Genomic DNA, 26,865 nt, shown 5'->3' on the forward strand with positions numbered 1-26,865 from the left:
TTACTTACTATATTCGACAAAATTAAAAGACAAGTATCGAGTATGAAGCTTCATTCGCATCACGCGTCTTTTCATTCAGTCAAGTTTTGCTTATTTGGCAGTAATTGTTTCGGACGGATGTCGGACGGAGATCGAGAGTAGACCCCCAGAACGCGCTCGACCGTTATCGTAGATAAACATCAGTCGAAAACGCGAAAAATGCATCATTGTGCCATTATAAACTGCAAAAGCACCATAATTGTGTGTAAACCGATAAACAGGGACTTATTATATCTGTGGTTTAGACAGTTGTTCGGTAATGAGTTAGTTATCATTGCGTATAACACGTTACATTATCTGCTATTGCAATTGTAGAACTCTACCCAGTCAACGAAAGGTTCTTGTGGCAACTAGCAACTGACTTTTGAACATTTCTTACACCGCATTCCCTACTTACAATGATTGTGGATTTTACAAAAGGTTTTGTTGATAGTGTAAGCTATCGCTTCATTATCGTTACTTTTGTTTGATGCTACTGGAACAGAACAGACGATTTGTCACCGTCCGCTGGTTTCATATTTCTCGTGAAATGGTTTGATTATTTTGATTACCAAAATTTTTAAGTTTTCTGAATTAATTAGGTTGAAACAAAGTACAGTTATTCAAAATGCAGGTAAAACTCTTGTTCTTCATCTTAAAATTGTAATGTTAGGAGTTATAACCAATGATTTATGGTGGTATTCTTGTTTGTGTGTATTTTTAGAACCCAAACGAGGATACAGAATGGAACGATGTCCTGCGAGCCAAGGGGATACTGCCTCCAAAAGAGAAAGAGATTTCCGAAGCGGAAATCGTGAATATGATAGAACAGACCATACAGGCAAAACAAGCTGAAAGTTAGTAGTTTGTCTCTAGGTTAATTTTGACACACCTGATGCCCAAAAAGTATTTGTACACTTTAATCAGCTTATCAGCACTCTTGGAATATTCCAATGACATAAATAATTATAAAATTTCTAAGAAAATTTGTAGACTTGCTTGCTTTTACACCTTTATTTCTTGACAAATATGTATTCAGGTGTAAAAACGTTCCATGTTGCCTGTTGCATTGTGTTTAACTATATTTAAACGAATTAACTTTTTGATTAAATTTTGTAGAAGAAAAACAACTATCAGAACTTGACTTAGATGGTCTCGATGAGCTGGAAGATTCCGAAGACGAAGCAGTCATAGAGCAATACCGTCAGAGACGCATTGCGGAGTTGAAGAGGTTGGCAGAGAAGCCGAGGTTTGGGGGTGTACAGGAGATATCTGGACAGGATTATGTGCAGGAGGTGAACAAGGCTGGGGAGGGGATATGGGTAGTTATACATTTGTATAAACAGGGGTAAGTATGGGTATCAGGGTGCAATGTTTTTGTATCCTCTTTCATGACCAAAATAATTTGGGAATCTTATCCTGTGCCCTGAACAATTATACTTTTATACAGCAAATTACAAACTTTCAGAAGTAGTTTGAAGTAGGGATGCACGTTACAATTTGATTTTTATGAACATTGATTCAATTAAATATGATCTAGCGATTTTTTGTATCAATTATTTCAATGTGGTTTTTAAGTGGGTGTATCAATTCAAAATTAAGGCAAATTAAATTGTTTAGATTGTGTTCATAATTTAAACAAATGTCTCATCTTATTGATGATTTTGTCAAGTACAGAAACAAAAAATAAAGAGGAGGACAATGCTTTGGATATTAAGTTGTATGCCATTATTATTGAAAGGTTTAGTTAGATGTAAAAGATTAGCAGCTGTGAAGCAATTCAGAGTCATATGGTCCATTATGATCCAAAAAATCGATTCAAAGAAAAAAATTGTACATCCCTAGATTGAAGCACTTAAAAAAGTCAGGGAAAGGCAGTTCACAATTGGCTGACTATAAACTGAGAAAGAGAAGCATGACAGAATTAAAAAAAAGAGAAAGTAGTGCGGCAGCCGCACCTCTGTGGTGCTTCAGTAATTTTAGTTCGCTTATTGAGACTAAAAGTGATGAGGCTGCAGCTGCATTTGTAAATATAATTATTAAGAATTATTATATATATAATACATATGTTATTATATTAGTAGGTTGTGGCTCAACTGCAGCACCACTATAGCCCCACTGCCATGCTTCTAGAAGCATCTAATTTGAAGACACCTTTTATAGAGCAATTACAAATGGACTCCAATTTAAAAAAAAAGGAATAGTTTAATTTCATACAGCATATTGCTTGTAATTAAATTTTTCACATTTGTATAAGAAGTAAATTTTGGTATAATTTTTTAAAAGAAATTCGTTATTACTCTATTGCAAAAATAAGCTCAAATGGACCTTTCTCCTCAGCATCCAGCAATGCGCACTGATAAACCAATACATGAACCAACTAGCATCAAAGTTCCCGTACACCAAATTCCTGAAAGCAATTGCGCAGACATGTATTCCCAACTTTCCTGAGAAGAACCTTCCCAGCATATTTGTGTACTTTGAAGGAGACTTGAAGAAACAGTTTGTTGGACCTCATGAGTTGAGAGGAACTGCACTTACTTTGGAAGGTAAGTTATACATGTTATAGGTGCATATAAGTTTCCAGAACTGGCCACTTACACAAACAATATTTAAAAAGTAATTACAACATTTGAAAATGGAACTGTTTGGCTGTAGAATACAGTTTGTTTCGTCTGACTGCCACTTGTTTTTACATTGTGGCGTCATTTTAGAAATTGGTTGTCTACATCACCATGGATTTAACTCGTGAAAATTTTCGTAGTATGGATTTTCTACGACTTTAAGTGTAGTTTAACAGCTCAGCTGAGCTTCGCTCGGCTTCAAACTGCTTTTGGCGATGAAGCGCCATGCAAGACGACTATTTATAGCTGGTTTGCAGAATTCAAACGCGGTCGTGTGAATCTCAGTGACGAATTTCGTGATAGTCCACTGCTGTAAACAACAAAAAAATAGATGCTGTGCGTCGTATGATGAAAACAGACAGGCATACCATACCATGAGATTTGGGCATCTTTAGGCATAAGCATGAGTCAAATACAATCAATACTATACAAACATTTGGGTGTGAAAAAGCTGTGCTCTCGGTGGATCCCACACAATTTGACTGAGGCTCAAAAAACGGATCGCGTCACTTGATGCAATAGCATGCTTACCAGATTCAACGAAGGGATGTCAAATTTGGTGTGGGAAATAGTAACAGGTGACGAAACATGGATTTATAGTTACGATCCCAAAACAAAGCAGCTATCGAGCATATGGGTCTTTCGAGATGAGCCGAAATCAACCAAATGGCGCGCGTGCAAAGTGCCTCTAAGCGGATGATTACTTCTTTTTTTTAACAAAACTCGACACGTGGCTACTGTTGCTTTGGAGAATCGTTGTACCGTGAATAGTAATTGGTAGACGACCATTTGTTTGCCGGAAGTGATTGACAAACTCCGTAAAAATTACCATAAACGATACGTATCATCTTGCACCACTATAATGCCAGTTCTCACATGGCCATACAGACAAATTAATTTTTGAAGGTGAACAACGTTGACCTTAAGAAACATCCCGCGTACATTCCCGACCTGGCACCTTGTGACTGTTATTTATTCCCAAAAATTAAGAACCAGTTCCGCGGTCAACGATTTTCACCACCTGAAGAGGCTGTCGAAGAGTATGAAAAATGTGTTTCAGAGATTGTCATGGAGGAGTCATTGGCAATTGGCACAGTTACTAGTTGATTCTCATGTTCAAGCACCAACAAACAATGTGCCGTATTATTATTAAGGTTCTAGATCTTCACATCTTATGGTAGAGCAACTTTATTTTAGCAATTTTGTGTAGTAGCTCAGATTTTGCGTGACGTGGGTGCAGGGACTTCTGCCAACCAAACTCCTCAAGGAGTCAAACCGCCTTCTTGGGCCCGCTAGAGGCTTCAGGAAGTGACTGATACTATGAGGGGTTCCACCTACCAACCAACCTGTAGTAAGCCTCTCCAGAACATTGAAGCAAGAGCTGTTGTGGTTTCTTCGATAATAATAATAATAACAACGCACACACTCATCATAGCCCCGCGCTAGGGAAACCCTGTGTCGCGGGTGCCATGGACACACACGTAGACAACTACAAATTACACCTAAACATACGAAAAAAATAAATGTAGCCCATAGAAATATTTCTCCCGGCCCGGGAATCGAACCTATTGCCTCTGCGTGGCAGTCGTAATCGTAGTCGTCGTAAGTCGTAACCGGTATGGTAACCGTTCGGGCACGGAGGCAGTTAAACTAATTCAATGCACATTTTGCATAAGGGGCTGTTTGTAATTATCAAGGATTATGCTGTCCAATTTCCATGACATCGCAGCCATTTGGCTGCCATGGTAGGAATTTTTGCCGGGGAATATGTGATGTAATGACTAATTGTACTGATGCGTGAGTTATTTCACAGGAGAGGTTTTAGGTGGAAATTCGACGATATGTTTTTGTATGTATTAATTGTCTTCTAAATTTCTAAATCTAAATTTCTTGCAGAATTCGAGTACATCCTGGGCCAAGCGGGTGCAGTAAACACAAAAATCGAGGAGGATCCGAAGCAAAGAATCAAAGACAAACTTTTCACAGATCTTGGATCTAATGATTGGTGATACAAACATGGGTAGTTGCAATTAACTAGTATGGACTATATAATATTTTCTAGCCTTTTTTTTGTCATGCGAATTTTTCGACACATCTACGGAGTCGAATTTAAGCTGCCATCCTTTTCGCGGAATGCACCCATGTCCAGAAGTTTTAGTACTGTTCTGTCTCGCTGGAGCCAAACTCAAGATGCTATCAGTTTGGTGCACAATCAGTGCGAAATTCGTGTGACAAGAAAAAAGCAGCAACAGATGTTTGTTACTGACAATTATGTAAATGTTGTGTAAAGTATTATGAAATGACTTATTTTCGTTTGGAATGTAACGCGTTTCACTTTGGAAGTGGTGTCACTGGCATTCAATTTAGTATGAAATATGTATGAAATGCATTTTTATGTATGTCAATAGTAATAAACAGGTTTTAAGTCCGATAGAAAGTGCGTATCGTTATGTCAATCAGATTTCGAGACGCATTTCTAACTTTTGTATTAAAAGAGTATAATCATCGGAAACTAATAATACAATCTCAAATGAGTAAGACTCGATTTTTTTGGACTTAACAATCTTAAGCCATAGTTTTAAGGCAGTTTACCCCGAGAATGAGTAAGAAGGTTTACTTTATTTACAATATTATTTATTTCAAATATGATACAACCTGAAAGAGCTAAAATCCAAGCAAGCAGAAACTGTACAATAATGACCTTTGGTATTAAATTTTTGTTTCACTATAGAAACCTCATAATTGGCATTTTGAATATCCACCTGAATTTTATTATAGAATATATACGCTTTTAAATAAATTTGTGTCAAATTTTTATTTATTTTCACAAAAAATTACTTACGTTTTCATAAATGTATTGTGACAATCTTTAAGAATGTTTTTTTTTTAATTCTCTGTAAAAAAAGCGCGATCGACACATTGATCTTGCACTTGAGGTGGGTAAATTGGACTCAAGTGTTTAAAAAACTTAATTTACTTTAGTGTTATGTATGCATTTGTCACTCAAATGAATATTTTTATACATTTGGACGTTGGTATAATAAAATTGTTGTTTCTATTTACGACTTTTATTTGACTTCGACTTGTTCTAAGCATTTCTAAGGTTTTGCCAGGTAGCAGCAGATTTGAAACTGTCGACAAGAGCACGGAACACTCCATCGTTATAACACCCTTCTGATTTCTTTGCGTGTACTATGTTGTTTACATTGAACTCCGCATTCTTTAGTATCTTTTGTTCACTTTTGCTTTTTTTTATTCATAAACAGTTATAATACTATGCCTTATGAATAATTGGTAAAGAATATATTCGTTTGAATGAGGATCTTACCTTGTCATAACTCTGTTTGAACTAGCACGGAAGGTAAAGAACATTTTTGTTAATAATAATTATTATTTATTTATTTCTGATAATTTGAATCCGTAATTTTAATATAACGCCATGAGTTCTATTTTCTTAAACCGTTCTATAAGTGGTATTGTAAACATTTGGATGAAAAATAAAATTACTATTATTTGGGTCACCTGTCAAACAATGAAACACTCGTACACAATGAAACACCGCGATAATTTGAAAATGCGACGTTACCAAATAGTGCAGAATAGCGTGCAAGGATGCAGTCGCAGAACCCCCCTCTAGTTTAGTTCAGCGAGTCCGTCACAAAGCACCAGCCGTGTTTTCAAAGTCTCTTTTGATTTATCGGCGAAAAAGTAAGTATTATTTGCAATTTTCGTCGTTTTAAGTCGCAAAGATCTGAGGGTCGCTTCCACTGCGCCACCCTGAGACATAAGTTGACAAGTCCCATGTGCCTGTAATTTCACCAGCATGTCTTCCCTTCAAAACCCTTGGACGGACTCTTTCACAGGGAACTCTAATGCTACTACATAGGTCGTCAAGATAGCTGGTTTGAATAAGCAAGGTGCAGTGGGAGTGGGCTGACCATATCTGTCGAAGAACCGATAACCGATGGGGGAAACGAGTTCTTGAATGGATGTGTATTTATTACGCCCTCTGGCCAGATAGAGTGATGATCTGCGAAAGGTTGCTTGGCAGCACATGGATGCGACAAGTTGACGGGCAGGCGATATGGCGCACGTTGGTAGAGGCCTATGTCTAGCAGTGGACTGTAAGAGGCTGACGATATTGCCGTCCATTAACTAATAATTTTTGCATAAATAAAAAAGTAAAAAAAAGGTATTTGTCTGGGAACCCACATACGAACGGACTAGACGATGTTTATCGAGTCGCGACACGCCTAGTGTTGTTAAATACCGTTTTTTTTCTGAGGTGAAAAAAAACATGAAAAGAGATCGTTTTTTTCTGGAGTACGTTTTTTTGTAAAAGTATGAAAATAAAAATATGACAATTGTATTTTTTACTACATTTTCTCTTTTGTTGTTAATATAATTCTTCATAGATAAATTGCTCAAAATAAATGGGCAACACTCAAAGTGTTGTCAATTTGTGGCGAATTCCCCAGATTGCGGGGAATTTCAACTCGATTGAGCATTTTGTGGGATTGACGCTATGTGGGGAAAATGCGGGGATTCTAACATTTTACCTTTTTTTTAAATGTATCGATTGCTCTTGCATCGCTACTTTGATGATTACTGATAAAAACACTACTTATTTATTTATCAAAGAGCGATACCAACATTTTTTTCCACATCGCACATATCCCATAAATAGCAACATTTATATAGAATTATTAGTAAGCCGAATAAATAAAATTATTCGGTAGGATTAGACTATTTTTTTCCATCCTCTAACGATTTGAAGCACTTTGTCCGGAATTGTTAAATTACTACTATTATCAGTCGGTGCGTCTTGAGCCCACGACCCTTCTAGTAACACCACAAATGAAATTAAATTTTTGTTATAATTATCATGGTAATTGATTTTCATAAACATGTTATATGCAGGGTGCATATTTGAGACGGGGCAGCAAGGCCAGCCACCTTAATCGTTGTAGTTACAGGAAAACGGTTCTAGAAGACTATCCATGAATTTTGAACATATTTTGATTGGCATTCAGATTTTGAAAAAATGGTACAGTCAGCAAGGCAATTTTTACAAAAACTTTTTTATGCCATTCGATCCGGTCTCTGGTGAAGATCAATAGTCTCTATAGGACCAACTGAGGTAATGTCAGAAATCGCAACAAACCTGTTTCCCAAACGATGTTTCAGTGTTTCTTTAAACATTTGAAAAATATATGCCACGCCGATTTCACGAAGTCGTAGCTAAGTAAACAATAAGCCTGGTTCCAAAGCAGTGAAGATTTATCTGCAGACTGCCGATAGAACATCGTTAGTGACTGGATTGGTCCGCACGAAACGCTCCGCGTGTACTTCGCACAAGCCACCCGCGCGCTCATTGCAGGCGACTGTCTTCCGTGATTATCTGCACTAAACATTCGGTTCAGAGCACTGCGGATTCTAAGCATGCGGATAGCCCGCAGGCGGACAGTCCGTACGGACCGTATGCATACACACTATGAAACCAGCCTAAATTCTTCAAGACAGTCCTACCGACTATTTAAAACATTTATTTTTATTTTATTTAAATATAAAAGTGCGTCAGGTATCCCCTAGGGTTTAAAAACAAAAAAGAAGCAGATTTTTATACGTTTATTTATTCAAATACTTAAAATAAGTACGAGATATACGATATTTACATTACATACCCTCTATGTACCAATTATATAATTAATATATAAAATTAATGTTATTTTTAAACTCCTTTTCAACACGGCACGACTTGCAATGCAATCCTAACCTTGCTATGATGCCTGAATATTAAAAAACTATAGGATTTTCGCATGTGGAGGGTTCAATAACCTTTGGAAAACTTGTAGTCTCCAACCCGCATTCGTTCAGCTTGGCTTAAACCCGCTTCTTATACAAGGTCCGTGGTTCGATAATGATGATGGTATTTTTATCTGACACCATGAGCATCGATTAACTGTCTCCGTGGCCGAACGGTTACCAAGCTGGGCTGAGAAATATTTGTATGACCTACATTTATTTCCCTCGTGACTTTGGGTGAAATTTGTGTTTTTCGGGTTATCTATGTGCTCATGGCACGAGTGATACAGGTCTCTCTAGTGCAGGGCTATGAGTGTGTTGTATGCGTTGTTTATTTATTTATTTATTGATATCAAAAGCCAACATGATGGTCAAGACGTTATATTTTTCGATGACGTCACATTTTGACCATTCGATACATTAGACCATTAAATTTTAAATTTGACAGATTCATAAGACCAGATTATGAATGGTTAGTACATAGACCATATAATTTATAGTCTGTCTTTTCGAAGATCGAGTAAAATGACATTTCCAAGGTTGTCAGTTTTCGTAAAAATTGAAATAGTCATGTAGTTGTTCTCGACAATTTTATCGATAGATTGTGAAAGTAGGCAAAATTGTGTAAAATTCAGTCTGAATTATAAATGTTACGACGACGTTCTAATGATTACTAATTCCGTTGTTGTATTATTTATTCTTATTTTGTCAGTTACTCTATTAGTATCGATATCAATTTTTAGTAATACACATTTTAATAACCACAGGAGGATTTAGTTGTGTATATTAGATTCAAATGAAAATCTTGAAAATATGTCTCATTCTTTGTATTTTTTATACACATACTGCTAAATTTAGTGTACGCACGTATGAATGTCCTAAAATTAACAATTCAAATTAACCTGTGCCCAGCAGTTGGACGATTAATGAGCCGATGATGAAGTTCGGTTATTTATTCATTAGCGTAAACAACATTCAATCGATAGTCGATAGAATATTTATCGACTGCAATCACTAGATACTTGTAATTGGGCAACACTTATGCGCAATGAACTGTCATTTTACCCTATTTTCAAAAAAGACAGACTATAAACAGACGCCGCAAGTGTACCTACTTCGCTGGCCCAATGTAAGCTATGAACACTTAGTTGTCGCTGCTACGTTTCAGAACGCGCCCTGCCGTTATCGTAGTTAAACATCAGTCCAAAACGCGAAAAATGCCTAATGGTGCCATTAGAAACTGCAAAAACACCACAGTTAAGTAAAGTAAGTTAAGTAATTTTGTAATCGGAATATGCATAATTTATATTAAAATCTTGAATTTAAAAAAAACAAATACGCAAACGAGTGTATGCCGCATTATTCGCAATACATTGCGACTTTTACTTGGTGTGGTTTGTGGTCCGTCTTTAGTAGTCTATGAATATCTAACGAGCAGGACCTTCATACAATGCACTCAACTTCGTGGTACTGTCGCTTCATCGTGTTTTGGGTCAATTTTTGCGATTAGTGATGATGCATTTTGTGCAACAGTGTGGTTTAGTAGCAATCATGAACACATAACTAAAGAGGTCTGCTAATCTCCATTTTACATATCGTAGCTCTGAAAAAGATCAAAACATCTAATTACAAAACAAACGGAAACACATTTCATTGGTAATTAAATATTAAATATGTAAACTGGTCGATTTGAAGCGAAAAACTATTGACGACACCCGTCAATTGTTTCTAATTCGGGCTGGCCAATCACAAGTGGCTGCACCGGCCAAGCGCAGTTGTCACAGTAATAATTTGGCAGAATAGTTTTGAAACAAATATAAATGACATTTCGTCTCTATTTCTTATTACATACTCGATGCATGAAGCTAATCAAATGTCTTTGACAATCAATCAGGTAGAAAAATCAAGCGAGATGGCATCGAAAGGTAGAACCTGTCCGTTTTGTCACAATAAACGGGAAATAGTGAGATGCACTGCGTCCTAGGAGGTATAAGTCTCTGACAAGTGCATCCCCTGTTCCGAATCAGCAACCCCTGTGTAGATTGATTGTGGTGACGCATTTTGCCAGGCACTGCTCTGTTGGTTGTCGAGATCGGACTCCCAGCTCGAAAACTTTCATTAGGATACGTGCAGCATGTTCTTGTAGGCCTATGATGAGGTCGGGGAGTTTGTCTAACGCGGACTGCGTTATTTCTGGTAGATGTGAATCGAGGCATTCGAGGATCGCTTGTAGACCTGGCGAGGGAGAATGTAAGAATTAGTGCCGAATGTATAATGCAATACATACCATAATATGACATGACTTAGATGTGATATGGTTATATTATGATGTGATTTTAAAAGCAGTAGAACTTCTTGTGAAAGAGGTCGTCTAGGGAAGTACTGCCACCTTACCTATTTCTGCCGCCAAGCAGTAATGTCAGCACTATGTTCTGGTTTTGAAGGGTAAGGGTGCTGGGGAAATTACAGGCACATAGGTCTTGTTAACTTATGTCTTGCAAGTGTTATTTATTACCATCAGGCGCACGCCTTGTTCGTCCCGTCACTTGATATTATAAAAACAAAGATTACCACCATTGACTTACAATTATATGGACGTGGGGTCCGCGCTAAAAAGTGTCCGAACTTATAGGGCGTTAAAATCGTATACAGAGCGTCATTCACGCTTTAGTCTTCGTTTGTTCGACTGACAGCGAAGCAAGCAAAATTAGACAGTACTGCGATGACATTACAATTTAAAAGCTTTTTCATATTCCTTTACATGTCACTACGTTTAAATAGGTTGACTTGGGACATTTTTTCGTGGTTTTTGTAATAGACCCGTCGTCCATTTATTTGTAAGTCAATGATTACCACAAACAAAAGTGGTAAATTAACCAAAAATAATTGGTGTTTTAAAATAAATTTTATATTACGTTTGCAGAAGACTGGTACAATTCGTATTATAAGGTATTAGGTTTGTTGTTTTACACATTTTGGTCGTACGGGTATGGACATTATGTATGGAAAGTGTGATATTCTTTTTTTGGGTTGCGAAAAATTGATACAATAGTGGCTTCGAAAGTGAGGTTAGTGTCGCTAAGTGAAATAAAGAGTCTGTTCTTGTCAATATCGTGTAAGAATAAGTAATATTTTTTAAAAGTAGCGACCAGGCTTGGTGTCCGTGACGGCGGGCAGCAGCTTGGCGAGCAGCGACAGCGCCGTGGTCCGCAGCTGCGCGTGCGCCGACGCGGCCAGCGGAGCGGCGGCGCACAGCAGCGCCTGCGCCGTGGCGGCGCCGCCCCACGCGCCGCCGCGCCGGTTGCCCCACGCCTCCAGCTCCTGCACACGTAGGGGCTATTTCAATCGAGAATGGACAGGCACAGGACAGGAATGTTGCAGAACAAACGTGTACTAGTTTATTCGAGGTAATGGAATTCGTGAATAAAATTAGCTTTATTGTTGTTACTTTGAAAACTTATCGGTCCTGCCGTAGCATGCCGCTACGATAAGGCCATTATATCCACATTTAACTGTCAAATACGAGTGATAAAACCGCCATTTTTAAATTTTATTACAATAGCGGACATGGCGACCATCGTGACGTCACCTTTTTGTCGCACCGCGCGTGTCGCAACCTATATCGCAGTGCCAGACATGGCTGCAGCTGGTCACAGCTGATTTTAAAACATTTTGACAATTCTGCAGAGCAATAAAAATAATAACAAGAAAAATATATATATTGAAAAAAGTTCTAAAGAAATGGTTCTATGCATGAGAGTAATTTGAAATACGTAAATAATAACTAAAAAGAAATAATTTATATAAAGACTGTAGCAACAAAACTCCGCAATTTTTTGTTTCGTCGTTTTATAACGATACGATAAAGATAGCTATATACGTGATTTCATATCGTTATCCTTGCTTTCCATAATGTATAACAATAGTCCATAAACAAATAAACAAATAAACAAAAGAATTAATGACTGTAGCGGTATCTTATCGGTTCAGCATTCGCAATGAAAAAACACAACTTTAATAATGACAAAATAGCATTACTGACTACGATAAATATGTCACGGGGAAATTTATCACATATCGTATGCGATTTATCGTCACGCTACGCATATTGGTGTTGTTATCTGTAGGGTTTAGCAGAAAAGTGTTGCGACTTGGGCAAATAATATACCTGCAGCACCCAGTGCAGTTCATCGGGCGAGTCCGCCCTCCTCTGCAAGGCCAGCAGCGCGTGCGGCGGCGGCGCCGCGGACGCCGGCGCCGACACCTCCGCGGCGTTCAAGGAGCTCAGCGCTGGGATGGATCTGTAAAGATTGAAGTGTTGGTTAAAGCAATTAACTAAAGATAATATTCTTTTCCTTTAATACAAGGTTTGACAAATACTTTAATATGAATGAACGAGTAAAATTAATACAAAGATCGAACATTAAGAAAAAAATACTTCGATGTGGCTGGATTCGAACCAACGTCTTCTGGCAAACCGTGCCGGACGCTATGTGAACTAAGCCAGCGAACGAATTAGCGGACCTTACGAATTTTGCAAAGTGCTTGTTTTCCGTTTTATTGTGATATTCAATAGAAAAGTTAAGAATGCAACATTCCTTATCGCACTTTAAAAAAAGACGTATTGTCAAGTAGCAACCGCGATAGCGATTGAAGGGTCGGAAAGGGAGTGCAAACTAGTAGAAGCGGCAGACGCACGAGACGGTGTCCCGGTGCGCGTGCAGCAGCGCCTGCGCCTGGTTGGGCCGCGCGGCGAGGTAGCGGCGCAGCAGCGCGGCGATGCGGTGCAGCAGCGCACTGTCGCGCGCGCCGCCGCCGCCGCCCAGCCGCGCCGTCTGCAGGAAGCACTCCAGGATGTTGTGGATCTCGCCGCTGCAACGACACGGACTTCGTGACGAAGGGTCCTCACACAGAAGCAACCGCAGCTTGGACTACCAGTATTTCCACGAACCGGCACCGCTCAACTCGCTGCAGTCTCGAGTGTCTCGAGATGCTACCGCATAAATTATACCCCTGTATTTTCAAAACACGGTCTGCAGAATACCAAAAAATTCCAACGGCAGTTGAATAGTAGCTCGATGGCTCGCCACTGACAAGTCATGGCTCTTAATTTTTAGTAGAACTACTAACATACAAAATCTTGCCGCTGGCACTTTATCGTCAAACAAGTGCAATGATTTAAAATTAGCAGACTCGGTGTCCGGGCCATTGCAATTATATATAATATTTATTTATTTAATTTACCAACCAGACAATAGTCACGGCGGAGACGTTTTATAACCGACATCAAAAACGGAGGAGGTTTGTAATAATTATTCATTTCACACTTATAAAAAAAAAAACCTTCGATCCGGCCGGATTCGAACCGACGTCTTCCGGCAAACCGTGCCAGACGCTATGCCAACTAAGCCACGGAACGAACCAGTGGACCTCACGAATTTTTCTAATTTTTTTTAACAACTTTTTTGCCGTATTATAACAAACTAGTGAAAATAATTATATATCTTAGTGGTCAAATATCTTGATATTCAATAAAAATTTAAAGGAGGAGGCTCTCAATCCGACTGCATTCCTTTTTGTGCATATTTATGTTACACGATTTCACATTTGCGAACCGATTTTGATGATTTGTTTTTTGTTGAAAAGAGGGTACCTCAGTGTTGGTCCCATTTAAATTTGAAGAAAATATTCCATCTCTAAGCGCCCAGTAACACAAAGTGAAAGTTTTCGCGTTACCACGGTTCCATGTACAGTCATATACACAAGATACCTGACCCCACTAGCCGACTTTGTCGACCTTTTGGTTCTGAGTACAAATATGTGGAGAAAATTATTAAACAAATAGGAAATGAAACTATTTTTCCGGATTTAAATCGCGTATATTTGTTTTTTCAAACAATCTGACGTTTCGGGCCCTTTACAGGACCCATGGTCACGGTTGACTGAGGTGGTACAGTCTTCAACCAGTTATTTTAGGTTGAAGACTGTACCACCTCAGTCAACCAAAAAAACAAATACACGCGATTTAAATCCGGAAAAATAGTTTCATTTCCTATGTGTAACAATCGCGAAAACCTAAGAACTCGATATTATTAAACAAACTTAATCTTTAACCTGTTAGCCGTAAAATTTATTTTGTTTTGACTCCCTGGTCGTCTCATTACCGAATGACATTTTAAGAAAGTTTTTAAGGCAATTTGATCTTTAACGTATGGTTATTACTTTAATACAGACCACAAATTTCAACCAGCTTTAGTAAGGCCGTTGTGGCCAAGTGGTATAAAGATTGCTTTGCGAATTGAGGCAAGCATGGTTCGAGTCCCATTAGAAATAAAATTTTATTTAGCTATGAATATGTAATAAATTTTTGTTTGTTTTTAACGTCTAGATAGGTGTACGGAATGTCTAAGTCTTGTTCATATAGAACAATAATTTCTAATTTTAATAATTGCGTTAAGTGCGGCATATTAAAACAAGAAAGAAAACTTTGAAAGTCACTAAAACTTTGAAAGTAATTAAAACTGAATAGACAAATAGGAACGAAACGTGGAACAATGCGTAATCACAGAAGACATGATCGTATGCAAATTGCAGAGCGATTTCGTGATTGTTAATCTATCCGTACCTACCCTACGCCTTAATAATAATATCTACCCAATTTCTAGTTAACAAATAATGTGATTTCTCAACGTTAACCATTAAAAAGTGGAACAATGCTGTTAAAAATAAAACGTTAAAATAAAACAGTGCTTCTGGAATCGAACCACGCGTGTTGTAACTGGCAGTCGATACAACAGCCGCTCGACCAATTTACTTGGAAGTAAAATGACAAATTTTAGTATTGGTTTTAAAGATATGTTCATCACCTAGAAGCAACACTCCGCTGTATTGCTTACACAATAAAGTTTTCTTTGTTCAATACGTAAGATGGCTCTCGGAACCAAAAGTTCGGTTTGGGCATGTTAGGGGGTCAGTTATCTCATGTACATGACTGTACATTAATGGCGAATCTGGATTCTATTTACAAGGCAAAAATGTTTAAATTCCTCGGAATAATACAACCGTGCGGTCTCAAGCCAGTCTCAAGCCAGTCTCGCCCGTGCGCCCGAGAGAAGCAGAGTGTATTTTGGCACGACATGAGCGCCACGACAGATGGCGAATAGATGTAATTCCACAAGGAGCGGCGTCGCGAGAGGAGGAGCTGACCTGACGCTGGCGGCGAAGAGCTTGTCGTCGGGCAGCATCTCCAGCGCGGCCAGCAGGTGCTGGTGGTGGCGCGCGTGCGGGAAGGCGAAGGAGCCGCGCAGCAGCGCGCTGGCCAGCGGCAGCGCCCGCTGCCCCGCGCCCTCGCCCCGCGCCCACAGCGCGCGCACGCCCGCCTCCATGCGCCACAGCCTGCCGTTGGTCAGTGCACGAATTCCACACTTCAGACTCGGGGAGCAGACCGTTTCTCTTTTTACGGACATAATGCTGCATCGAGTACATGACCAGAAATAAAGACGAAATAAGGGCCATACATTCCTGGTAACGCATTACTATTTTTTTATTTAGGAAAACATACAGTCTTATACAAATCTTACAGGAAATATATTAACTCACTAACAAACCAGGTCGTTCCATTAGATACGTACAAGTATGACAGAAAATTCAATATGGCGGGAGTATTTATAACTTTGTAAGTTTTTAAACTATATAGTTTTTTTTTAATTGTACTTTTAATGCGTGCTAAATGTGCGATATGATGTCAATTTTGGTTGTTAAAGCTTTCATTTGTAAATTGAGTTTATGTCCCTCTATTCTACAAGACAAAGTATATATGGGACATTTTTTAATATTATTAAGATTTTTGTACTAGTTTGGACTAAGACAAAATGGAGGAGACAGTGATAATTAGTAAACGTTGATTTATGAAGTAACTAACTATAATTCGTATCAATCCATTTTAAAAATTTCGCCTCTATTTCTGGTTAAATACTCGATGTAATGCTGCTTAGGTTAAAGAAAACCATAAATAATATGCACAAATTACATTTCAATAAATATTGTTAATTTTAAACTTAGCTAACTAAAGCATCGAAATAAAGACAATCTTGTCGATCGACGAAGACATCCGTTGTCGATACAATACTACTTTCTAAACGTTGTTATTTATTTATTTATTTAAATTTTATTATACCATATACTGAAGTACAAATGACGGACTTAATGTCATAAGACATTCTCTACCAGTCAACAATCGGGCTAAACAGAACAAACTATAAACATACTTATTACACATACATAATAAACTTATATATATATTATAATAATATATATGTACCCAAAGCAACATTATAAAGAGTCTCGATTTTGATAACTATCAAACGTAAGTCGTTCGTCGTAGTCCAGCCACTGACCACAAGATGGCAGCACGCTTAATAAAATTTCAATATAAAATCAAAACGTAACTTGCAATAAACTTTCAACGATATAGCGGCTGGATAACGTTCAAATTATATTAACGGAACAGAATGAGAAACTACGACCAATCATTATCAAGATTTCATAGTGTTTCTCATTTGTTCGTGTGCGTTTTGCCGACAGTGGTTCTGATAGTAATCGAGGGCACTTCCATTGTTTTTTCTTCCGTGGTCATAACACCTTCACGTTATTTCGTTTGTTTATGTACTCACTTATGTGAAGATTCCTTATTATGTCCCTGACCCTGCTGCGCGGCGGCGGCGATAGCAGTGAGTAACGTGTGGGATACTCGGTCGGTAGCGCTGGTAGATCGCGCCGCCACTTCGGATACTTCCTCGGACGGATGTAGAAGACGGTCCGTGGGGGGTCGGTCCTCGCACTCTTGGAGGAGTTGGAGGATTTTCGGCACCTAGTTTACAGATACTTTGAGCGTTATGGGCGTATAAATAAGATTGACTTTCTTATCGTATATTATTATTTTCTTAAGATTACAAAATTCCGCGAGACTCGACTAGTTTTTGAGACTAATGTATTCAATCTCTGGAACATTGAGATTTTTGAAACTTCAGTCACTTAATTTTTTTTTTATATGAATAGTAGATGTAAATTTTAAATTGCCATAATTTGTTTAAGCACTTATTTTTTGTTTTAAATACGAAATGTTGTGTTCATATCTAGAAGGATACACTCTTCTCGCCTTATAATGTTAATCAATAACTTTTATTTTATTAAATAACTTGTATCCAGTTTCGTGAACCGATAACAAAGGAAAAAAATTTAAACAGTATTAAAAAATCTACTAAACCAATGATAATTATTTATTCTGGTTACATAAACACGGCAATACTGTAAAATGGAGTATAAAGTAATTTATGGAGATTCCGGGAATATAGTAATAGAATCACGTACTCAACATCTGAAACTATATTAAAAACTATTTGTTTCTGCGTGGCTAGTACAAAAATTAAAAAAAAACTTACATAAATAATTTTTGATTTTACAGTTTGAGTCAATAACGAACTAGGTTAAAATATCCTGTGTTGTCTACCTATAAGTATGGAAACCTACTTTTCAAAAAGTCTCGCTTTTGCCGGGATTTTTGGACACCATATCCAGTCTCGATTTTTTTCCCGTAACGCGGAAATGCAGCGAGACTGAAAGCTCAACTCTAGATAATTTTCCCGCTGATTGTAGATACCTTCATATAGAGCAACAGAAGCAGCAGTGGATGTGCCCTGGCCGCAGCCAACGCAGCAGCGAGCAATGAATGTGGCTCGGGGCAGCAGCGTAGTAACAGCGGCAGGCGAGCTTCGATACGCCGGCGCATCGCTTCGAGGCCGCCGCTGCGCTCCGCCTCCTCCGCTTCCGCTACCATGTATCGGACTAGGACGTCGAGCTGTCAATCATAGGACTTCAGCACCAAAAAAAAAAAAACTGTAGAAACAGTGTGCAATATTAATTCAATTTTTAAAGCTAAAGCTTTAAACCTAGAAGATTGGTTCAAAACATTGACATTTCAATCTGATCATGTTACAGGCCTACCGCTTAACTGAAGATTCAGGAACAGACGTTCCTGAGGAAGCTGCACGAAAGAAGTGACAGTTTATGTAACAGCTATGTCGTGATGCACACGGAATAATTTCAACAAGATTTTTTTGACGATATTCAAGAGCAAGTTGATTGAAATCAAATTAATCAATTGTTGTTTTGTGAAACGATAATAAAAAAAATTTTTCTCAAACATGCTCGGAAAAGTTTGCATTATTTTCAAAAAAAGGAACACAGAAAGTTTGTCATTTATGGACCGTGCGACTTTTTCCCGGCCAAGGCCTGCAAAGTAAGTAGCCAAAACGAGGGATTCGTTCTGTGTACCGTTTAGGTTCTCGGGTTTCACTCAAAGAAAAGTTTATGGATGCTGGTATCACGACTGTGGCGTCGCAGTACATTTACTAAAATATTTTGTATGTCCGTAAAAATATACATAATTTCTTTAAGAATGATGATATCCATAATATTAACATAGAGCTAAGTCCAAACTCATGGTACTACGATTTCGTTTAACTAAGGTGAACGACTCTTTTATGGGAAATAAGATTCCGGAGCATATATTAAGTTTATCATTTTTTAAATTTAAAAACTACATTAAAAATATTTTAATTGAAAAGTCCTATTACAAAATTGAAGACTACGTGTTAGATTGTATGGAAGATCTTGGCTCTAGATTCCACACAAATTTGATTCAAAAGGTATTCCATAGCACTAAGTTTATTTGAAAAGAGCAATCCTTAGTTTCTTGTTCGTTCTTCCTAGGGACTTCAGCATAGCATAGAATAAGCAATTCTTTGACTTTTATTGTCTCTTTGGGGTCTTACTCAGGTTTAAAAATAAACAGGTTCTTCTTGCAAATTGTTCAAGCCGTAACATGGCTTGTAGATGAGGTTTGTAACATTTATGGAGTGAAGTGTGCCTGGAAAGGTTCACACAAATACGTCACACATGATTCTGTTAGTGTAACTGAGATTGCTCATAGAGTCATAGGAACATGGAAAGTCGTACAAGGGTGGTGAGAAGTGAAGATCACGCTACCTGTTGATGGTTCAGCCGTAAGGTGTCTTCGGGCGTGTAATGTTTGGGCGTGGTCTTGTCCCGTCCTTGCCACACTCTTGGGCTGCCGATCAACGTTTCCGCGAAGTCCAGTACCGAACTGGCTGCCCATTCCCTGAAGGATCACACTTTTATTGTCAGGTAAATATTTAGCAAACATCTATTAAGCCATTGGCTCGCTTAAAAGAATTGGTTATTCGAGGTAGTATATAATAAGTTAATCCACGTTAACAACATTTTCATTAATTCTTGAACAAACAAAACGCCCGATTGATTCAACAATCTAGCCGCGCATCTACCGGTTCCCCGATACAAAACGCCTGACAGTTTTGTCCGACGAGGAAAGCTGCGCAGCGCCGTTCCATTGCAATGAAAAGATGTTACCGAAACTGTCTCTTTCACTCCTACAAAAAATGAGCGTTACAGGACAGAACCCACGCACAAAAAGATGTAATGAACCCAGTGATGGAAACAAAGCACTGACCCGTCAGGCTGCAGGAGCGTGGTGAGGCAATTGTGCAGCGTGTTCCAGGAGGCGCGGTGCGCCAGCAGCGTCACCAGCAGAGGCCGCCACGCCGCGCAGCTGGAGCGGAACATCAGGTCCATCTGCGCAGGCGGACCGACGCAACAAATCAAGGTTTTTGTCTTTAACATATCAAGCGACGGGACGAACATGTCGTGGGCCTGTAAGCTACACGCCTGTCCTTAACAGTTGCAGTGCCATGCAGAGCTTAAAGAAATGTCTCCATTATCCGTGGTACAGCTGCTGTGGTAAATTATTTAACTGGGACAGTAAGACCAATAATTCAATAATTGTATAAAAAAAATTAAAAATTAATGCTGAGCGATTACATTTGTTTTGTAATTAGATGTTTTGCTGTTTTTCCTACACCACCGAATAGAACAGCACGGCATTGTTAGAGATATTATCTTTATTACGATAAATACAAAATATTTTTGGATTATACGGAGACGTACACACAGGTCAGTAGTTGGCCTGTCTATATTCCAGTGCAAGCGAGAGTTGATATTTATAAGAGCTGTATCGCTAATGTGTTACCAGGAATATATCGACCCCTTAGACGTAAAGTATCGTATGTCGAAATTGCCAAGTTTGCAGAGGAGCCTTTTAAATATTCTGAATTCACTGAAATAAGCACAACACGTGACTAGCACTTCTCAGTTTTATTCGACAAAGCTCGCTACTCACATATAGTATTATAAAATCCTAGATATCGGTTAGAGGATGTATTAGATGATCACTCTATTTGAGTAACAAGCTTTGCCGAATAAAACGGAGAACTTTAAAACGCTTCCCTGTAAACTTGGCAATTTCGACATACGATACTTTACGTAGGAGGGGTCGATATGGCCCTTATTTCGTCTCTATTTCTTGGTATATACTCGATGCGTGTAGCTTACCATCAGGCGCACGGCTTGTTAGTCCTGTCATTTCATATTATATAACATAAACTTTCTGGTAATCGATTTCAATAAAAATTGGCAAATAGATGTAGTTCCACGAACTTTCAGTCGGTTTTTTTTATACTCTGTACTGAGATTATACTAATCTAAGTTTATGCCAATAATAACCATGATAGCCTAAGGGTTTCGCCATAGGGTTTCACCTACCGTCTCTCAAACAAAGGGTGGTGGGTTCGAATCTTTTTTTTATGACGCCAAGGGATGGTACAAACAAGCCGTGCGCCTGGTAGTAAGCTGTGAGTTTTGAATCGCAAAGATGCGAGTAGCATTGCCACTGCGCCCGTCACCCTGACACATAAGTTGACGAGTCCCATGTGCCAGTAACTTCACCAGCACCCTTCCCTTCAAAACCGGAACGCAGTAATACTCACATTACTGCTTGGCGGCAGAAATAGGTAAGGTGGCAGTACTTCCCTGGACGAACTCTCTCACAAGGAGCTCTACTATTCATAAGGGTCTTATGAGGTAAAGAAATGTCTCCATTATCTGTGGTAAATTATTTAACTGGGACAGTAAGACCAATAATTCAATAATATTGTATAAAATAAAAAAAATAATGCTGATCAACTAAGTTTCCTGTAATGACCATTTCATTCAGAAGTTGGACAAGTTTAGTAAAATGTTTTTTCATACAATAGCAAAATGTAATGTTGAGTACATTAATTACAGTCCAAGTGCTGAATTGGTAGCAGTAGAGCTCCTTGTGAAAGAATTCATCCAGGGACCTATTTTTGCCGCCAAGCAGTAATGTCAGCATTACCGTGTTTCGGTTTTGAAGGGTAAGAGTGCTGGTGAAATTATAGGCACATGAAACTTGTCAACTTATGTCTCAGGGTGACAGGCGCAGTGGCAGTGCCCCTAAGATTTTTGCTATTTAAAGCTCTGAGTGGCACTGCAACTATTATGGACAGGCGTGTAGCTTACTACCAGGCCCGTCACTAGGTATTATAAAAAAAGTGTATTTTTAATCGAAACAATAAACTATTTATCCATGCATAAATATGTATTGTTGTGTTGACGATTGGAGCCAGGTGAGGATCATTACGTACATTTTCCGAACATTGAAAGCTGATTATATTTAGTTTTGGAATTTCAAGTGCCGAAAACCCCACGAGTCCTCCGGGAGTACACCGACCTGCTTGTGCGGCCTGGGGCCCAGCGTCTCCCTCTGCAGCTCCGACAGCCAGTCCAGCAGCAGCCCGCAGCCGAGGCCTCGGCGTGCGAACACGTGTGTCGACGCTTCTTCGTCCGTTTCGGGTTTCACCTAATAGTAATATATATAAAACTGTGTAGTTTACTGGCAGGCGAACTTTTTTTGCCCTCATTTCGAGTTCTTAGGTTTTCGCGATTGTTACACATAGGAAATGAAACTATTATTCCGGATTTAAATCGCGTATATAAAACATAAATCTGTGTTTATGATTGTAATTACGTTTATATATTTAATTAATTAACTTATTGCCGAGAGAGGGTGGTAAAATGAACTGCATGAAACAAAACAAACTATCGCAGTTATTTTGCATCATTAAACCTTCACAGGGTTCAACAGTTGTTAATTTGTAAGTACTTTATTTACTTCGCAAATACCGTGTGTGGCTGTCATAGGAATACAAATTTAGTCCTATTGTAATGCATGTTAACTTTACATCATTCATCTGTCATTTACTTAAAATCTGCTTAATTCTAATTACTATATTTAGTCTAGAGAAGTATGATATATACCTGGTTCTCATATTTACCCTCCTGATTTGCGAATAGCAAATGACAGAGCACGTCGGCGACGAGCTGCGTATCTTGCGTTTCTATTATCTCGTTACCCAAAGCCTCTAGAGTGCTAGGGGTTGCGTTCTCCAGAGCTGCAAAGTTACTCAAGGATAGACAAAGGAATTTTCTAGGTAGGTTAATAACAGCGCCATCTATTAGTTAAGAAAAGGGATCATTAACGTTCGTTGATACAATTTACTAGTAAATGCCAAACTTAACGTATGTGTCAAATTGAATATATCCACTCAGATAGTACGGGCAGGAGCGTTTAAATTTTTGCAAGTTCGGAGTGCAAGTTCTAAAATTTTGGGGAGGTTATTTTAGGCAAAAAAATTATGATGCCTGTTCTCTTGGACCTCAAAAATATTTAGGCCACATAGTTGTCGAAGCGCTTGGTAGGAATTGTCGACATGTCAACAGTATAAGGGTGAAATCCTTCGACGCGTCTGGTGTAACAGTAAAGATGTATCACAGCAATTCAAATTTATAATAGTTTCCCAAATTAAATAAAAATAAGGAAAAATTATCTCAATTCATCAAACTAAAAAAAATATCTATTTAAGGTAGCGTTTAACAAAATAGAGGGATATTTAATAAACGATAAGTGTCAAGTGCCATCTCATAATTATTTAGTAAATAACATTTAACCATTATTTTATAAAAAATAAGTTTTAATAGGTTCAGATTAATTTCTGGTGTTCTGTAAATTTGCAGCTCTTGCATGGTGTTACATGCATATGAATAACATATTTAGGGTCTTTGTAAAACTATGTGGCAAGCAAATAAAGATGAATATGAATATCACCATCACTATCCGAGAGATATGGCTTCGACTGCAATGCGTGAGTATTTTCCCCATGAGCAAGATGTTGCCAAAGAAAGATTTAAAGAGCAAATTTTTGCTACTGACGAATCAAGTAGATTTTGTCAAAAAAACTTACCAGCAATAAGCTGTTCCTTGGTGCTCTTAGATGGAATACGAGGAAGGTCATCGCACTCCCGCTTCGTGCCCTTTTCGCCCGCAGTCATGGTTCGGAGGACTGACACCACTGGTCCGGTGAGGCATTTGTATTGTTTGAGGAGGAGGTCCGCAATCTACACGTGGAACAAAATGTGGATCCCTTGTAGATTAGTTTTTAAACATGAAATTTTGTGTATTTGGCGACGTTACAAATTAGGGTCGCATTTGACGTAGGATGTACCTAGGGACAAGAAATGTAATATGGTGACTGTCAGCTGTTACAACAGCGGTATGTCGTTGCATGCATTTTATTACGTGGAGCTAAAATTTCGGGTGACCGGGTCGGTCAATTCGCCCGGGTTTTAATCGGCTTTTGACTGAAAGTCGCGGGGATAATTCCATACTTATTACAAGTTTTGATGTAATGAATCCTGTGGATTTGCAATACTAAGCAAATTAGGATTAGGTTTTTAGCAAAATCGATTCAAGCGCATACGGATTAACGATGTTTTGAATCGATTTATTTTAATACGATTTTTAAGTGAATCGATTCGATAGAAAGTAAAATCGAATCGTCTAGATCAGAAAGCATTTTAGAAATAAACCTTTTTGTAATAATATTATGAAATGTGAACAAAAGTCGATCTACAACAAATGCTTAGTTTTGCCCTCGATTACGGGCATTGATGGGTTTTTAGTCTCAGTTTAACCCGTCCACTTATTTTGGGCACTTGTCCATCTTTGATTACGATACGTATTCGACTGAACATCACGGTGCTTTCGTGGCCGTGGCTGTGCGAAAACCGCCCGCTAGGTGGATCGCCTTCAGCACGCCGATGTCGAGTCTCGCTACCTCGGCCAGCTGCGGCGGGTGCAGCGGCTGCAGCGCGCGCAGCAGCGGCGCGGCCAGCTGCGGGCGGCGCGCCAGCCCCGGCGCCGCGTCGGGCGGCTGCCCCGCCGCGGCCGCGCGCACGAAGCCCAGCGCCAGCGCGCCCACCGGCCACGGCCCGGCCGAGTGCAGCTCCGCGCCCAGCGCCTGCAGCCGACAAGCTCGACGCATTGCCCAACCAAACGAAACCTTTTTTAACTAACAATAGAGCTATTTCCGCCATCCACTAACTAATTCTCTTTTATAAATAGTTCAAAATATAGGAAGTTACTATTTTTCTAGATTTAAATCGCGTATATTTCTTTTTCAAACGAACCAACGTTTCGGGCCCTTTGCAGGTCCCATGGTCACGGTTCACTGAGGTGGTACAGTCATCAACCAGTTAATATAATAAATTAATATATGAAAAACAGTTTCATTCATTCATGTGTTATTATTTATATTAAAATTAGTTAACGTTACCCTAACGATACATAGCTGACATATCATTAAACAATTTCAATATACTAAAACTGGGTTATGATTTTTTTATGATACCTCAAAAAAATATTTTGTCACTTAGCCACGTATTAGTTAGCAGTTGGCAAATTTGTGAAAGAGGTCATCCAAAAAAATACTGTCACCTTACCTATTTCTGCCGCCAAGCTGTAATGCGAACATTACTGCGTTCCACATGAGACTTGTCAACTTAATAACTCAGGATGACGTGCGCAGTGGCAGTACCCCTTAGATCTTTGTGATTTAAAACTCTGACAGGCACTGCAACTATTGTGGACAGACAGATTCGCTCTAGGCTTTTTGGAGGGAAAAGTGTCGTTTTTATTTTGACTTTCAATTATTTTGTGAAATCTAATTTAAAGTGGAATAGGATAGTGCTATTGTGCCTTAATCGAAGATTAAAACGCGAAATTATACGAATCTCGAACTAAAATACCCGTATCGGCCCGTTCTAAGGAATCCCGAGTCAATCCAAGCACGCCGCCTCGAATTGCCTATCCTCTTTTTGGCGGCCATATTTACAGAAACATAATTAAACGAAGACATGGCTCAAAGGACTTGTATCCAAGCCAAAATTATTAATAATAAGTATGGACTGACAAACATGAAAAATATATTATTTTTTTTACAATACCGAATGACAACACAACCAAGTCGTGCGCCTGGTGGTAAATGAGACTCCTACAAAGACCTGACAGGTACTAATACTGCGCCCGTCACCCTGAGACATAAGTTGAAAAATTCTATGTGCCTGCCATTTCACCAGCTCCCTTAGCATTCAAAACCAAAACTCTGTAATGCTCTAATTAATGCTTGGCGGTAGAATAATGCACATAAAACATTTAATTTACGAATACAGGTTAATGTGCTTATTTGTCGATTAAAATTCTATTTCTTGTGTGATTTTTCTAGTTCTTACTTATATTTATTGCTCAAGCATGATTATTCACTAAACTATGGAATGTATAATTGAACTTGTTATATGTATACCTATATGTTTAAAGATGCAAAGAAATTTTTAAAAATCTTTACTAGTCTATCGCAGGGATCGTATTTAGGACCATCTCTTTTCATTTTTCATAATTTTACATGCTTTAAAAGATCTTACAGTAAAAAGCTGCGTAAAAGCGGTATCCAGATCTCCGTGATAGGAATTAGCGCCGGCAAACGCAGTTGCTAGCAACGAGGGAACAACTTCCGGACTCAAGGGAGCCGGTGTCGGTGTCGCTCCCCAGGCGTCCTCCATCTCTTCAGGGAGGGGTTCGTCTTCGAATAGATTGTCATCTGCAAATAAAATCATTGTTCAAAACCTTCTCATCTAACACCTACTAAATAAACCACATGGCCATAGCGCCTAGATCTTCTTATTGTATCGATACTACAGTATAATGCTTGCCAACGTGAGAAAAGGGCTTACTGATTCGTGTAAGGTACACGTACGTCGTGCGGGGAGGCTTTCGTGCACCCCCGCGGTTAGATAACGGTAAAGCAATCTCGTCTTAATCTTTTAAGTTACTTCTTCATTCTTTTTAGAACAATTTTCCTTACAAATTGGTAATTATAATTGGAACATTATGCCGTGGGGCGACGGCTTAAGAATACATTGTCGCCTCCCCATACATGCCCGTGGGGGTCGTAAGAGGCGACCGAGGGCGTCACAAGTGTCCATCTGCTTAGCATTGTGGTAGGCTCTGTGCCGACTGGATAGCGACCACAGTACACACGGCGGAAAACCCTCCACAGTGAAACGCTTTTTG

At 38.9% G+C, this 26,865-nt stretch overlaps 2 protein-coding genes across 2 annotated transcripts in view; one reads left to right on the forward strand and one right to left on the reverse strand.

The window, feature by feature from the left end:
* The first annotated feature begins 516 nt into the window (after positions 1-516).
* On the forward strand, positions 517-5,447 carry LOC113239940 (viral IAP-associated factor homolog). Its single transcript, XM_026477108.1, has 5 exons — positions 517-652; positions 743-875; positions 1,138-1,366; positions 2,359-2,567; positions 4,539-5,447. The coding sequence occupies exons 1-5, from the start codon at positions 647-649 to the stop codon at positions 4,649-4,651; spliced, it is 690 nt and encodes a 229-aa protein (XP_026332893.1). The 5' UTR covers positions 517-646; the 3' UTR covers positions 4,652-5,447.
* Positions 5,448-10,164: 4,717 nt separating this feature from the next.
* Positions 10,165-26,865, reverse strand: part of LOC113239900 (integrator complex subunit 1-like) — a 50,207-nt gene continuing 33,506 nt past the window's right edge. The window contains exons 12-26 of the mRNA XM_026477062.1: positions 26,170-26,392; positions 25,805-25,829; positions 24,575-24,757; positions 23,702-23,855; positions 22,719-22,852; positions 22,132-22,260; positions 19,996-20,117; positions 19,494-19,626; positions 18,106-18,303; positions 17,120-17,316; positions 15,654-15,917; positions 13,146-13,319; positions 12,616-12,748; positions 11,597-11,768; positions 10,165-10,682 (exon numbers count right to left, since the gene is read on the reverse strand). Coding sequence (XP_026332847.1) covers positions 10,471-10,682; positions 11,597-11,768; positions 12,616-12,748; positions 13,146-13,319; positions 15,654-15,917; positions 17,120-17,316; positions 18,106-18,303; positions 19,494-19,626; positions 19,996-20,117; positions 22,132-22,260; positions 22,719-22,852; positions 23,702-23,855; positions 24,575-24,757; positions 25,805-25,829; positions 26,170-26,392 — 2,453 coding nt within the window. The 3' untranslated portion in view covers positions 10,165-10,470. The remainder of the gene's footprint in view (positions 10,683-11,596; positions 11,769-12,615; positions 12,749-13,145; positions 13,320-15,653; positions 15,918-17,119; positions 17,317-18,105; positions 18,304-19,493; positions 19,627-19,995; positions 20,118-22,131; positions 22,261-22,718; positions 22,853-23,701; positions 23,856-24,574; positions 24,758-25,804; positions 25,830-26,169; positions 26,393-26,865) is intronic.

Source organism: Hyposmocoma kahamanoa, unplaced genomic scaffold (genome assembly GCF_003589595.1).
Source record: "Hyposmocoma kahamanoa isolate Upper Pololo Valley unplaced genomic scaffold, ASM358959v1 117, whole genome shotgun sequence".
NCBI lineage: Eukaryota > Metazoa > Arthropoda > Insecta > Lepidoptera > Cosmopterigidae > Hyposmocoma > Hyposmocoma kahamanoa.

Excerpts from the sequence above, each read along its gene's own strand:
- LOC113239940 (XM_026477108.1), top strand. Across the intron at positions 876-1,137 it reads ACAGGCAAAACAAGCTGAAA|AAGAAAAACAACTATCAGAA; the intron begins GTTAGTAGTTTG and ends TAAATTTTGTAG. Across the intron at positions 2,568-4,538 it reads AACTGCACTTACTTTGGAAG|AATTCGAGTACATCCTGGGC; the intron begins GTAAGTTATACA and ends AATTTCTTGCAG.